Below are 16,497 nucleotides of genomic sequence, written 5' to 3'. Positions count from 1 at the left end.
ATTGGTATAAGCTAAATCTCAAAGTCATTTTGATTCTTATTTCCCAGATGGCTAAGCGCGCGCGCGTGTGCGCGCGCACACACACACACACACACACACACACACACACACACACACATTTCTTGGCCATTTGCGTTTCCCCTTGAGCGTTCTGTGTTTCGGTTAGCACTCTTTAATTGTCTCGGTTTCTTAATATCTAATCTTTGGAGTTCTTTATATATTTTGGATGTTAGCCCTTTATCAGATGTGTAGTTGGTAGAAATGTTTCCCATTTACTCTGCCACATTGAACGATGGTGTCTTCTGTCATATGGAAGTCTCTCAGGTTCATGAGGTCCCACTTGTTGCTTGTTGATCTTAATGCCTGTGTTTTTGCTGTTCTGACCAGAAAATCTTTTGCTGTGTCAAATGAGTTCAAGGATACTCCCAACTTTCTCCTGCCAGGTTCAGTCTCTCTGGTTTTATGCTGAGGTCTTTGATCCATGTGCACTTGAGTTTTATGCAGGGTGATAAGTATGGATCTATTTGGAGTCTTCTGCATGCACATAGTCAGTTTGAACAGCACTATTTGTTGAAGATGTCCCCTTTCCAGTGTATTTTTCTGGTTTATTCAGCATTATTCTAATTATAATTATCCTGGTATTTTTTCTGTGTGTGTGTGTTTCTATATGAAGTTGAAATCCTTTCAAACTTATGAAGAGTTTTGTTGGAATTTTGATGGAGATTGCACTGAGTCTGTAGATTACTTTTGGTAGGATGGCTATTTTTATTAATGTTAATTCTACCATCTCATGAGCATGGGAAATCTTTCCATCTTCTCAGATGTTCTTCTGTTTCTTTTTTTCAAAGACTTGAAATTCTTGCCATACAGATCTCTCACTTGCCTGGTTAGAGTTGCCCCAAGACATTGTATTTGTAGCTATAGGTGGCTCCAGCCTTTCTCTGTTTAGCTTTAGTCAGAATGATTGGTCCATTGGTGAGAGTCGGGTATTGAGGCCTCCACGTTCCCCATGTGAGGTCCAGTACGTGATACACGCTGTGGCTGTGTTTCTGTTACAGACTTGAGTGCTCGTGTGTTTAGTGCCAGATGTTAAGAATGCCAGTGTCCTCTTGGTGGATTTTTCCCTGTGCTGAGTGTAGAAAGCCCTTCCCTATCTCTCCTGATTAGTTTTAGTTTGAAGTCTGTGTTGCCAGATATTAAACTGTCTACACCAGCTAGCTCCTCAAGTCTATTTGCTTGGAATATCCTTTTCCATCCTTTTACCTGGAGGTGTCTATTCTGAATTTAATATTTTAAAATTCATATCTAAAGGACAAAGTGCTTTCATTCTTAATAACTATTCATATTCTTAGTTTATTGTCAGTTTCTAATAAAACTCCCTCAGTTTTATTAAAGGATCCAATTTGGTGCAAATTTACATTCATTAAGGCTTCTCCCTGTCTGTAAGCACAGCCGCAGCCTTTGGAACGCTGTTTTTTGTAAACCAAGTATTTTTTTAAAGAAACTTCTTACAATTTTCATCCTGGAGTTTGCCAAGTGTATCTCAGTAATGTAATTAAAGATGTTCCCCAGTCCTCTGTTTCTCTATAAATTGGTAATCGGATTTAGAACCATAGCCACTAGCCACAGGGGTGGCTATTTTAAATTTAAAGTTGAATTAATTACGATTAAATCAAATTAACTTACTTGTTAGGGTACAGTGCCCGTGTTTCAAATGACCAATAGCGGCGTGTGCCTGCAAGTGACTGAGAGTTAGCTAGCATCTCTGGGGTGTGTCCATCTTAGAAAGCTCTGTGCCACAGCTCTGCGAAGGAAAGGCATGTGCGAATTCACTTTCCTTGTCGGGATCAGCTACTGGGAGGCAGGCAGTTTGCCTCCTTTTCCTGACTTCCACGAAGTCAGCCACAGTCTGTTATGTCATTGAAGGATGCAGAATACTGACCACAGTTTTAAAGTCACCTCTCACTAAGGATCCCCAAAAGCTTCGCCACTGTATTAATTTGGTTAGGCTGGGCCATTTCGAAAAACTTGGGTAATGCATAAAGGAATAGAGGAAGTCCAAATAGAAAATGAGTCTCAACTATGTGAGTCCTAAGGTTAGGGAAAGATCTGATTCTGGCTGAAAGAAAAATGCTGCAGTTTGTAGCTTGACCTTCGTCAGCCTCCTGGCTGTCCCTTTTCTCTACTTACCCACGCATGCCCTAGTGTGCTTTAGGAAAATTAACCCTCACCCTCAGCCTGGGACTGTCCTTCCATTGCATCTGGCTGTGAAAAGCTGGCCATGTGACTTTAACAGCTGTAAACCAAATGGTAGGCCTGGCCCTCTGTGTCCCTGTGGGTGTGACGTTTGGGACTGCTGCAGCTGCCTAGACCCACAACCACATGCTTATTCCTAGAGTTGAGAAGACAACGTGCAGGAGGTTAGTTCTTGCTTTTCCTGACGTGGGTGCCGGGGATAGGACTCAGGTCAGTGGGGTTGGTGGCAAAGAGCCTTACTTGCTTACCTAACAGCAGCCACTGGGGATGGTCACTGGAATTTCACTAGGAGAAGGTTAGTGGCAACTTCAGTGAAGCGTTTGGCCCTACCACGGCTGTGGGTGTCCTGGGCCTTTCTTTATCTGGAACACTCCCCCTGAGAGCTCTTCAGCACATCAGAGAACTTCAGGCGATCCAGAAGGGTTTTTAACTTTCACCTTGTAGCAGCCCTTAATCTGTCCTTGGGGAGACTCATACACATAGGCATATCAGTCTAAGATGGGGACCCTGGTGCAGATTTTGGGAGTAACTTTTTGCAAGTAGTACTACTTCCTGCCTCTCTAACCCAGCTTCTGTTCCACTGGCCTAACAAGGAGCCCTGCTCTGCTGGGTGCAAGGTCCAGGAGGCCTCCAGGAAGAAAGCTTGATGTGTCCTGCTTGTCTCAGCAGCCCCCGACTTACATCTCAGACTAGATACCTTGTTCAACATCAGCAACGGTGCTGCAGTTCCTATCGTGACCTGTAGGGGAGCCCTCTGTGGGAGCGAATGAGCGTCTTAGGCGTTTCTTAGTTTTATTTTCTTCTGCCTACATGCTCCCTTTACATCCCACCTTTCACGGTTTTCTGTTTACCGTCTTGCATTTTTCAAGTCTATCCGTAATCACATCATCTACAGATACAGGTTGACATTTCGTGTTCAGTTCCCAGTGTCTGTGGTTTTCCAATTGAATTGGCAGATATGGGAACTAGGGGGCACACCATCCTGTCTTAGTTTGGTAGAAAGTGTCACTCCCTCCTGGTAGGACACTTTCATCATTTGCTTTTATTTTATATATTTTTGGTAATTTTCTCAAAAGAGTACCAGCCCTTTGGGAGCCAGGGCTTTGCATACTCCTTACGTGTCACGTATTCTTAGTTTGAGCAGATAGAGATGAATATCCCTGTTTATTCCATGCTCTGCCCTAGTTCCTAGGGTTGCAAAGTAGCTGAACCCAGCTGTACCCCACTGCTGCCCCCAGCTTCTTCCTCCAGCTCCTCTGCCCCCAAGAGTAGGACCTTAGTGGAGTCTCTCTCTCTCTCTCTCTCTCCTTCTCTGTGTGTGTGTGTGTGTGTATGTGTGTCTGATATCTAGCTGCTGTAAATACACTGGAAGATACATTGTAAGAAGCCAGGCAGGCTACTGCTATTAGCTGTCAGTCATTAAGGCTGGGTTTTTCCATACAAATTGAGTTTAATTCTGAGAGCTAAGCACTGTTCCTTTCATAAACAGGAAATGCATCCACGTCTGAATCTTCTGTTTCTCAGTAAGACATATACAGTTCTCTATGCCATGGGAATTGGTACAGGACCTGAATTCGTTTTTAAAATAGGCAGTATAAGCATCTTAGTGACCAGATAACTGGTGCTTAAGTTAAACCATAAGAAGCTGCGGTTCCCTCTGATGTAAAATGACTGCTAAGTGTTACGGGTTCGCTGAGTGGATTCCTGTAAGTCAGGAGTTAGCCGGCACGTATCTGTCAGGTCTTCAGTGTGGCTATTAGTAAAGCGCTTCAGCCACCCAATGAAAAGCAAACAGAAAGGAAAAACCACCAGGTGGAGAGACCATAGCTATAAGGATTCTCTACCTCACCGCTGGTGTGGACGAGTGAGCGAGCCGAGGTCTAATTAAGGTCAGTGCCAGGCTGGACCGGCGGGAGGTCCTAATGGATTCGTGTGCTGAGGATGCAGCTGTGACAGCTGCTGAGCCAGCACACCACTGTCCAGGGTGATTGTGCGTCCGTAGTGTGTGGTACTGATTTCTCCAAGTCGGAGGGGCCACTAAAAAACATGAGGTGGTGTGTTAAAGTATTTCTGATGGCAGTGCACCTAAATTAAGTTATTCAGTTCAACTGGGTAGTCAGAAACATGCGAGGTAATAAGAACAAAATGATTTAACAGAGATTTTCACTTTTTTTTTTTTTGACCACTGAGAAGGACTGTGTCCAGCTAACAGTGACGATATGGAAGCCCAGCAGTATTGTCGGTTTCCAAAGGCACCGACACCCTCCTGAAACTGCTATTCGTCACCACTGAGCAGGCACACGTCTTACGATTCCTGATAGGGTGATGAGGAGGGAGCAGTGTTTGTTCAGTCGTGTTTCTGTTTTTATGTAACATGAGTAACATTTTTCAAGAACTCCGTGCCTGTGAATAACTAATCCAGTCCGTGTTGAAATGTACAGAATACGTGTCTGACCCTTGTTCCTGGAGTTTACAGTTTTACATGCCCCATGTATGTACACATGTATGTATGTAACATGCTTATATAAATATGAATGTTGTGAGCTATATGTACATGATTTTAAAGTTAAAATTTGATCATATTATAATGTTCTGATACTTTATTCAAATTTTTTTATTTCAGTTTATTAAACACTACTGTTGAGAGATTTAGACAGTTTTTTCTTTTTTAAGAAATTCCATTAAGCCCTGTGATGTGTTTTCTTGTTTTAGGGATGAACTGAGGCTCAACAGGTTAAGTGTGTGCTGGTGTATGTAATGTCTCACACCTGCGCTCACTCCTACTGCGCTGCCTCTCACTGAGGGCAATGGAGCCGTGCTTCCCATTAAAGCCGAGCTGTAGTTTACGGAGCATGCTTTTCTTAGTGTTGTTTTACTCTTCAGTAATGATTCTGCACTTTATCAATTAGAAAAGAAAAACGGCTGTTCAGTGCTACGCATCGTGACAGGGTTTCATTTTAGGAATCATGACACCTCTCACATTTACTCATCTATGGGTGGTGTGAGCATCTGTTGCTCTAGGGTCTGAAAAAAGGTGTGGTATAGCTCGCAACAGAAAAGTTGTTAGTTACAATGTTGCAATTTCTCCTTATTCAACCAGAAAGAACTAGCCTTTCTAATAGTCACTCTTGTAGCCCCTCCCCACCTCCATTGTTCAGGTGGTCCTTTCTCACCCTCCCGGACAGTTGGGGTTCAGATCTCATGTGGAGATGGTTGGCCATTCTTTCTGGTGTTAATCAGCTCTCTGTATTTGTAAGGGCTCTGTATTGCACTGTATTGTAATTTCCAAAATATTTTGTCTTACTCTCTTTTTTAACATGATAAAAATTTAGTTTCTGATAATTGAAAGTCATTATGTATTGAAAGACTTCTTTTAAGAAGAATGTGAAAACTTTGAGTTGTACCTTGGAAATTGGTTTATTCATTATGTTTAATTTTAGGAAATGGTGCTCTTGCAGAACTTTCTGAAAATGTGCATATTTCAGGAGTGTCAACTGGTAAGTCATCTTTTGTAATGTTTAAATTTCATGCATGACTTATATGGTAAAAATTAAAAACCTTATGGATTGGTATTAGGCTATGAAAATTATTGCTGTTTTCACGGCATGTAATAAGGAAAGAAGGAACTGGAACATGGAGAAATTCTCATAAGATAAAGTGATATTACATGCCTAAGGGTTGATTATACTTTCCCAAACAGACTACGTAATTATTTTCATGTGGAAGTCAAGCTGAAAGCTCAAGTCGAATTAGTATTTTCTCTCTATGCAAACTTGTAAAAATGAAATTGATTTTGAATGTTGTTCCTAGAATTTACTGACTTAGAAGTGAAATATCTAGTTAGAGACTTTAGGTTAGAGCGGTATTCCACACAGAGCCGTTCACTTGAGTGCAGTTTGTTTGGTAGCAATGCATTATCGTACCTCCGAGAGAACGGGGCCTTCATCATCCGGGCCACAGCTGAGTTACCAAAGGCCGCGACTGCGTGGCTCTGAATGACTTTGCTCCTCACTGTACTGCGCTAACTGTAGTTATGCATATCTAAAACTCTGCTTTCATGGATTGACATGGCTTCTACTAATAATTACTTCTAATGATCCATTTTGCCTGAATTATTGATAAGATTTACGTAGTTAAAAGTTACACAGCAATATTTATCAGCCTACTGATTTTCTGTTAAAAATTTTACAATGCTTGTACTTGCTTTATTTTCTCCCATGAAGCTTGCTGTTTAATTGTGTTTTGACCATACCTGAACTGAAACCAAAGATTTTTATTTTATCTTGTTTATTATTGTATGACACAGCCCATGTGAGGAGGAAAACGGGCAGATTCTGTGGAGTTGGATCTCTCCACAGTGGGGGCTTCACTTGAGTAGCAAGTGATTTTATCTACTGGGCCATCTGACTGGCTTAGTAAAAGCTAAGTTCTAAAAGTTATCTTTTTTGGGGGGGGTCCCATTTTTAACAGCTAATGAGAATCACAATTATACTTCCAATTCACAAGAGGAAATAGGTGTTTATAAATACTTTAATTTCCATAACTAAAGGCTTCTTGTCTCAGAAGTTTTAAAAAACTATTATCTCAGGACTCTTTTCAAATATTGCCATAGCAGTTTAAGCTAAGCAGATGGTGTTGACGTAACAGCAAGTGTTCAACATTGTCCATGCCGAGCTGGAAATCCAGTTAGGTGCTAGTGAGTGTGATTCCTGGAACACCTGTGGGATCGTTGACTGTTCTGAGAATGCTTAGAGGAAAGGACAAAGTCGCTTTTCCTTTTATAAGGACACTCAATCTAGTATCGTAATGACCTCTCTGCTGCTTTGTTCTAATGGAAGTCATGAACACACAAATTAAAACTCCTTTAGTGGCATTAACTGCAAGCCTTGTTTGTGGGGACCCTAAGTCTCTGTATTAGGTGTCCTTGTTAGTGTGACGTGACAGACTTCTGTGGAGATGAATACAACCATAACAGTTTACTCACCCCAGACAGGGAGCCCATGACAAACACAGATATCACCAAAGTCCACCTTGGGGAGCCATTGAGTTTGATTGGGGTTTCGTACAGGGTTATGATTGAAGGGTTTCTTACAGGAGCAGAAATGACTCAAAGACAGCTGCATCACCACAACCCAACTCAGCATGGGTGACAGCTCACAAAGCTGGGAACCTAGAGCCCACTGCACAGCCTGCAGGGAGTCCCACAGGTTGCAAAGGGTCCTTTCCAAATGGTTCTGTTGTTCTAAACCTCTTCCAGGCAGCTGGGCTGATTTGTGTCTCTTTGAGACAAATGCTCAGTTCTCAGAGTCTGCAGATTCCTTCATCTGGGAATTGTTCGGTTGGTTGGTTTATTTTCTTTTTACTTGTCTCAAGAGTTGCCCGAGAATAACCCTCAGCCATCTTTATTATTTACTCAAGAGAGAGAGGGGCTTAGTAAATTTGGTCCATTTCAGGAACTTCCTGAAGGTATTGTAAGTTGTCCACCTTCTGTCTTAAGAACTCATCTAAGGGGTAGAGTGTTACAATTATGGGAGAACTGATAGACAACAGGCAGGCAAAGGTAGTAACTCTCAGTGGCTTCCTGGAACTCCTCCTGTGACTCTGGCCACTCCCCTGTAGTCTTTCTCTCTGCATTAAACTCTTAGGCTAGTGTTTCTGCTTGTGCCAAAGGCTGCCAGTCATGGGAATTGTTTCTTTGTAAAACCAGCTTACCCTGCCCTCCCTGGATAAAGATCACAGATAGGCAGTAAAACCTGGAATAAAACAGTGGGTAGATGATTCTGTTGGAATGAGGTTGCAGCACCAGGAGGTCCAGTGCACAGGACAGAGGCTCCCTGGGCTAGTGAGAGGATGCTGCTTATATTGCATGACTGTTATGATTGGGGAAGTGCTCCGGGAAGACCTGCTGTGAGGTCACAGGGTGTGTGTCAGGTCGTAGCTGTAGGTGGGGCATCTTGGGGTCTGTCATTGGAGCTGTCACAGCCAAGGCTCCTTAAGCAATGCAGTGGTCATGCCAGCTGCAGGGATTCTTGAGACGTCATCAGTGTCCTCAGGCATCAGTGCTTGGTCTGAGGTCACCACCTGCCACCATCTGCTGGGTCTGACTTTCTTTGAACTGTGGGCAGGTCATCTAAAGAGCATAAAGAACCACGAAGGAAGCAGCTGCCATGGCTCTGGTGAAAATGGCAGGGCGATGATGAATTGTTAAACCTTCAGGAGCAAAAGCAGTGTCACCCATAATCCCACTGGGCTCAGCCACCATGGAGGCAATGACACTTGTTCTCAGGAGGCCTTTGCCAAGTCTAGCCTGAGACACTCACCTTGTTTGAACTGTTTCAAAGCGTAACACTTTAGTGCCATGAGTGACAGTTGGTTCCTTCTGGTCTGATTCATGATTGGCTTGAAAACCATCCCCCATTTAATCCCAGTTCCTCTTTTAAGACTGTCCCAGGGACTCTGGCATGGTTGTTGGGTAAATGCACTTCCCACCAGGATCAGTCCCAAGATCTCATAGGTGGAAAGAGGGAACCATCTCTGATGTGCCCTTCCCCTGAACGGCACGCGTACTCTAAGCTCACGAGCTCCTTCCCACCCACTAAATGAGTCAGTGTGGAAAAAAAGGTTTAAAATGATTTAGTCCTCAAATATCGGGAGCAGGTTTTCAGCACGTGAGTTTTAAGGACAGAAGGAATTACAGTTCACAACAAGAAAACTGAAAACTTGTTGAGTCTTGTATTATTAGCACTTCTGGGGCTTAAACCCAGGGCCTTGAGCGTGTCAGGGGCGTTCTTTCTACGGCTGAACTGCAGGTCTAGCTCTAGTGCGGTTGTTTCTGCTGCTGTGGTGGATGGGTCAGTCGGACTGGGTTTCTGTTGCGCACACTTTCCGTGATGAGCTGTGGGTAGGTGACTCATCCTCCAGCCCCACCTCATGCTGAGACATGTTGCCCACCCATTTTGTTTCTGTTGTGGGTTTTGAGACAGGATCTTAGTGGGTATCCCAAGCTGTCCTAAAACCAATCTTCCTGCCTTAGTGAGGCAGTTACTGGAATTATTGGTGCACAGCACAATGTCCAATAAAAGTCTGTATACTGTGTTTGATCACTATCAGTATTTACTGTACTAGAAATTAAAGATGAGAAGTTGTCTTAAAACTTGGAAGTTCAGTTTAAAATAATGAGTTTATTGCAAGCTTGTGTCGATAGCATAGTTTTATTAAAATGTATTTTTAAAACAAACGTGTTAACATTATTATTTTATTGTAAACCTTTATCAGTGGATTTAAAGTAGCTGGTTTCTCAACAACTGCTTCTACATTCAGTCTTTTGCAGCGTAATGTTTTATTTGACACATGAAGATAATGTTAATTGATATATAACTAAAAGGTGTAGGAGTGTTTTAACAATCTTTTCCAGACAATTGTAAATATCCTTTGTTACAGAAGTCCAACAAGTGGCAGCTTGTAAAAGGTTAGCTGCAGTTGGAATCTGAGTTCACTTGTGAGCATTTTGTGCTCTGTGACGTTGCAAGATGGTTGGCTTTTGCCTTTGAGTGTATTTCCATTACCAGGTCTGATTTTATAGTATGTCAGTCACTTAATACTGGTTGCTGACTTGGGCAGATTAATATTCAGTATGAAAAGCTGTAGAAATATAGACATATCCAGGATCAAATTGTAAATTTGACATCAATAAGGATTAGATTATATGTCTTAATTTTTCGGTTAGCCTGAGTTAGGCTGCTAGGCTGTTTTGTAGGATTGCCTTTGCTCTTCAGTAAATGCCTGTTTGAGAATCATCAGCAGAAAGTCACTGTGAAAGGAGCAACATGTGTTTTCTATTAGCCTTTCTCTACTTAGGAATGTAGATGTGCCGTTGTTTGCTATGTCTGCCGTAGCAAAGCACCGCAGACTAAACATCACAATGTGCTTTCTTGTGAGCCTGGAGGCCCAAAACCAAGTGTGGCAGAGACGGTTTCTTCAGTGTTCTCTCTGTGGCTCTTAGATGCCATCTTACTGTTTCCTGCCCTAGGTCTGTTCTAATGGCTCCTGAAGTTACCCCATAATATCCCACCCATGTGATATCCTTTTAACTAACTGATATCACAGTGACACTCTGAAGGACTGGTGTTAGGAGCTTAATAAGTGAATTTTAAGGACAATCCGATTTATCCCATAGTAATGGGTATTTTAATTAAGTGGATTTATAAATCAATAAAATACTCCATTTCACAAGACAGTAAAACATTATTAATGTGAAATATATTTTCTAAAGGTTAGTCTTATAAAATCATCCTTCTGTGAAGACAGCATATAAGACCTATTCCTATTACATATTAAAAAGAATAAATGGATGTTTTCACTTGTGTGAAGTGTTTCAGATTGGAATGTTGGGACTGGACTATTTATTTATTAGTCTTTATTAATTAGACATTTCTAATTCAAAAATCTGAAATTCAAAATGCTCCAATTCTATTATTGTGACAAAAACCTTTCAGATTTTAGAGCATTTTGGATTTTAGATTTGGAGGTTAGCAAGTACATGCTGCCTAAGGTTTCTGAAATCCTTGCATCCAGGAGAATTAGGTCCCTTTGGTGCTAGTCACAAAGATGGCTGAGCACTGAGCTTCTCCCCTGTGTAGACTCTAGTGCAGGCATAACTTACCTAGAAGAAGGCCCAGCAGTGCTCGGCCATTCTGCACTGAGCCTTCACCTTAAGCCTTCTGCCTCTTCGACGCCGTAGTTTCCTGCTCCAGCTGTCTGCACTGTGGAAAGTCTACTCAAATTGTTTAATTAGGTCCTAATGTATCCTGTTTATATAGTCACTTTGCAAGTGAAAAGTATGTATTTTACAACAGGAAAAACCACCATACTCATGCATACTCAGCCTGTCTGTAAGGAGTCTTTTATCTGCATATGTGAAGCACAGATATGAACCTTATGCCCAGAACGGCAGGAGTGTCTAACTTGTCTGCCGCTTTATAACATACCCCAGTAAAAGGAAACTCCAGACAAAGTGCTTAGTTTTAGCTTAGAGTTAAAGCTGCAGTCCATCATGGTGGGGAAGTCTAGGCAGCAGGAGCTTGAGACGGCCAGCAAAGGAGGAGTGTGGAGGATTCAGCCCACTTTCTCCGTCATGTGCAGTCAAAGGTCCTCTGCCCACAGTCGTGTCCAGGTACTCTCACTGCTAACCCTAACCCTCACCATAGGAACCGGTCTCAGCTCCTCCTGGGAAGGCTGAGCAGTGCAGGCTGCATGCACGGTGCCTTGCCCCGTGGCAAGTCCTTAGCAGTTTAGGCCAGATAAGAGGTTTGCAAGACCTAGAAACGATGTGCAGTGAGTGGTGGAGGACTGGACTGGACCAGGTGAGAACGAGAGGACTTGCTTAGGCTATGGACACCATAATGGAGGGAACTGTTACTTATGGCTGATGTGGTTCTGGTACCTTAGGAACGCTTTGTTTTGTTCTTCCTCAAAAACTTATCTATGGCTGTAGATTGTCATATGAAATACTGAATTATAAATTGTGAATATGAAAACAAAATCACTAAATATCTTTTTATTTTTTCATAATTAAGAACTTTTCATGAGCTAAATTTTAAAATTTCTCCTTATATGTAATTAGGAGAAGAGACAAGTGTTTTGTGAATCTAATAATGTGTTATAATAATTATAAAATTATATCAAACACTACCAAGTAATTTAATTGTTATATAGAAACAGAAAGGCTATCTCAATGTAGTTTTAAATATTAGATCTAAATTTTCATTTAAATTAAATTGTTTATTTAAATATTTTTACTTAAAAAATGTAAATTTATGAGGACACAGGAATCCCAGGCCTGCCTGGGACCAGAACATTCTGGTCTTCATCTGTGCCCAGAGCTAGGGTCATCCCACTGCCATAGGGACCGCAACCTGCCTTCAGAGAGCTGAGCACCCAGGAGTGCTCTCACTCCTAAGTCCACAGGATCACAGGCCCACAGGGGGGACAAGCTCCAGTCAGAGACAACAAGACCAATTAAGATCACAGATAACAAGAAAGCAAGAGGAAAGCACAAGAACCTAAGCAATAGAAACCAAGACAACCTGCCAACATCAGGACCTGGTTCTCCTACAACAGCAAGTAGTGGATGTCCCAATACACCAAAAAAAGAAAGAAAAAAGATTTGGACTTAAAATTATACCTCATAATGATGATAGAGAGACTGGAGAGGCACATGAATAACTCCCTTAAAGAAATACAGGAGAACACAAGTAAACAAGTAGAAGCCTTAAGGAGGAAACACAAAAATCACTTAAGGAGCTACAGGAAAACACAACCAAACAGGTGAAGGAATTGAACAAAACCATCCAGGATCTAAAAATGGAAATAGAAACAATAAAGAAATCACAAAAAGACACAACCCTGGAGATGGAAAACCTAGGAAAGAGATCAGGAGTCATAGGTACAAGCAGCACCAGTAGAATACAAGAGATAAAAGAATCTCAGGTGGAGAAGATACCATAGAAAACATTGACACAGTAGTCAAAGAAAATGCAAAAGGCAAAAAGCTTCTAACCCAAAACATCCAGGAAATCCAGGACACAATGAGAAAACCAAATCTAAGGAAAATAGGTATTGAAGAGAATGAAGAATATCAACTTAAAAGGCCAGTAAATATCTTCAACAAAATTATAAAAGAAATTTCTGTAACCTAAAGAAAGTGATGTCCATGAATATACAAGAAGCCTACAGAACTTCAAATAGATTGAACCAGAAAAGAAATTCCTCCCATGACATAATAGTCAAAACATCAAATGTACAAAACAAAGAATATTAAAAGCAGTAAGGGAAAAGGTCAAGTAACAAATAAAGGCAGACCTATCAGAACACCAGACTTCTCACCAGAGACTGTGAAAGCTAGAAGATTCTGGACAGATGTAATACAGACCCTAAGAGAACACAAACACCAGCCCAGGTTACTCTAGCTAGTAAAACTCTGAATTACTATAGATGGAGAAACCAAGATTTTCCATGACAAAACCAAATTTGCAGGAACTGAACAGAGACACAGTGAAACTAAGATAAGTTATGAACCAAATTGATTTAACAGACACCTATAGAACATTTCATTCTAAAACAAAAGAATATACCTTCTTCTCAGCACCTCATGGTACCTTCTTCCAAATCAACCATATGATTGGTCACAAAACGGCTTCAACAGATACAAAAAGATTGACATAATCCCATTCATTCTGTCAGATAACCATGGACTAAGGCTGGTCTTCAATAACAACAAAAACATCAAAAAGCCCACATACACATGGAAGCTGAGCAATGCTCTACTCTGATAACTTAGTCAAGGAAGAAATAAATTAGAGATTTTTTGGACTTTAATGAAAATGAAGACACAACATACTCCAAACTTATGGGGTACAATAAAAGCAGTGCTAAGAGGAAAACTCATAGCTCTTAGTGTCTTCAAAAAGAACCCAGAGAGAGCATACACTAACAGCTTCACAGCACAACTGAAAGCTCTAAAACAAAAAAGAACCAAATATACCCAAGATAAGTAGAGGGCAGGAAATAATCAAACTCAAGGCTGAAATCAACCAAGTAGAAACAAAAAGAACTATACAGAGAATCAAGGAAACCAGGAGCTGATTTTTTTTTTTTTTTTTTTTTTTTTTTTTTTTTTTTTTTTTTGAGAAAATCAGCAACATAGATACACCTTTAGCCAGACAAACTAGAGGGCACAGAGACAGTATTCAGATTAACAAAATCAGAAATGAAAAGGGAGATATAACAACAGAAACTGAGGAAATTCAAAAAATTACTATATCCTACTACAAAAGCCTATACTCAACATAACTAGAAAGTCTGGATGGAATTCAAGGCCCATACCTAAACATAGTAAAAGCAATATACAGCAAACCAGTAGCCAACATCAAACTAAATGGTGAGAAATTTGAAGCAATCCCACTGAAATCAGGGACGAGACAAGGCTGCCCACTCTCTCTCTACCTATTCAATATAGTACTGCAAGTCCTGGTCAGAGCAGTTAGACAACAAATGGATGTCAAAGGGATACAAATTGGAAAGGAAGAAGTTAAAGTATCACTGTTTGCAGATGATATAGTATATTTAAGTGACCCCGAAAATGCCACCAGAGAATTCCTACAGCTGATAAACAACTTCAGCAAAGTGGCTGGATATAAAATTAAACAAACCAGTAGCCTTCCTCTACTCAAAGGATAAACCGGCTGAGAAAGAAATTAGAGAAACAACACCCTTCACAATAGTCACAAATCATATAAAATATCTTGGTGTGACTTTAACCAACAAGGGAAAGATCTGTATGACAAGAACTTCAAGTCTCTGAAGAAAGAAATTGAAGAAGATCTCAGGAGATGGAAAGATCTCCCATGTGCATGGATCTGCAGGATTAATATGGTAAAAATGGCCATCGTGCCAAAAGCAATCTGCAGATTCAGTGCAATCCCTATCAAAATTCCAACTCAATTTTTCATAGAGTTAGAAAGAGGAATTTACACATTGATTTGGAATAACAAAATCCCAAGATAGTGAAAACTATCCTCAATAATAAAAGAACTTCTGGGGAAATCACCATCCCTGGCCTCAAGCTGTCTGACAGATCAATTCTGATTTAAAAAACAAAACAAAACAAAACAAAAAAAACCCCAAAAAACTGCATGGTATTGGTACAGAGATAGGCAGGTAGATCAGTGGAATAGAATTGAAGACCCAGAAACAAACCCACACACCTATGGTCACTTGATCTTTGACAAAGAAGTTAAACCATTCAATGGAAAAAAGACAGCATCTTCAACAAATGGTGCTGGTTCAACTGGCAGTCAGCATGCAGAAGAATGCAAATCGATCCCTTTTTATCTCCTTGTACAAAGCTCACGTCCAAATGGATCAAAACTCTCCACACAAAATCAGATACACTGAAACTAACAACAGAAAGTGGAGAAGAGCATAGGACATTTAGGCACAGGGGAATATTTCCTGAACAGAACACCAATGGTTTATACTCTAAGATTATGAGTTGATAAATGTGGCCTCATAAAATTGTGAAGTTTCTGTAAGGCAAAGGACACTGTCAATACAATAAAACAGCAACCAACAGATTTGGAAAAGATCTTTACCAATCCTACATCCAATAGTTGGCTAATATCCGATATATATACAAAAAAACTTAGACTCCAGAGAATCAAATAATCCTATTAAAAATGGGGTACAGAGCTAAACAAAGAATTCTCAATTGAGGAATATCGAATGGCTGAGAAGCACCTAATGAAATGTTCAAGATCCTTAGTCATCAGGGAAATGCAAATCAAAACAACCCTGAGATTCCACCTCACACCAGTCAAAATGGCTAGGATCAAAAACTCAGATGACAGCAGATGCTGGGGAGGATGTGGAGAAAGACGAACACTTCTCCACTGTTGGTGGGGCTGTAAGCTGGTACAACCACTATGGACATCAGTCTGGTGGTTTCTCAGAAAATTGGACATAGTGCTACCTGAGGACCCAGCTATACCACTCCTGGGCATATATCTAAAAGATGCTACAACAAATAACAAGAACACATGCTCCACTATGTTCATAGCAGCCTTATTTATAATAGCCAGAAACTGGAAAGAACCCAGATGTCCTTCAACAGAGGAATGGATACAGAAAATGTAGCACATTTACACAGTGGAGTACTACTCAGCTATTAAAAGCAATGACTTCATGAAATTCTGAGGCAAGTGCATAGAACTAAAAATTATCCTGAGTGAGGTAACCCAGTCACAAAAGAACACACATGGAATGCACTCCCTGATGCATTGAGCATTGATGCATTGAGCAGATACTAGCTCAAAATCTCAGAATACCCAAGAAACAATTCACAGACCATATGAAGTTCAAAAAGAAGGAAGACAAAAATGTAAGTACTTCAGTCCTTCTTAGAAGGGGAACAAAATACTAATGGGAGGACATACAGGGACAAATAGAAGAGAAGGGACTTAAGAACAGATCATCCAGAGACTGCCTCGCCTGGGGATCCATCCCACATGCAGCCACCAAACCCAGTCACTATTGCTGATGCCAAGAAGTGCTTGCTGACAAGAACCTGTTATGGATGTTTCCTCATAGGCTCTGCCAGAGTCATACTGATACAGAGGAGGATGCTTGTAGCTAACTATTGTACTGAGCATGGGGACCCTAATAAAGGAGCTAGAGAAAGGACTA

General features: G+C 41.0%; 1 protein-coding gene across 2 annotated transcripts in view; it reads left to right on the top strand.

Annotated features, from left to right (window-relative positions):
- The window catches only part of LRP12 (LDL receptor related protein 12), a gene marked incomplete at its 5' end in the record, with an annotated part of 69,378 nt that overhangs the window by 25,765 nt on the left and 27,116 nt on the right, over positions 1-16,497 (top strand). Inside the window, one exon of one of the 2 annotated variants that reach the window (XM_080909299.1) lies at positions 5,697-5,753. The exons of the other annotated variant lie outside the window; for it this stretch is intronic. Coding sequence (XP_080765425.1) covers positions 5,697-5,753 — 57 coding nt within the window. The remainder of the gene's footprint in view (positions 1-5,696; positions 5,754-16,497) is intronic. 2 annotated transcript variants of the gene reach the window in all.

This window comes from Micromys minutus (assembly GCF_963924665.1).
Source record: "Micromys minutus genome assembly, chromosome: 33".
Classification (NCBI taxonomy): Eukaryota; Metazoa; Chordata; class Mammalia; order Rodentia; family Muridae; genus Micromys; species Micromys minutus.
The sequence above is the reverse complement of the archived record's forward strand: the minus strand, read 5'-3'. Positions and strand labels throughout refer to the sequence as shown.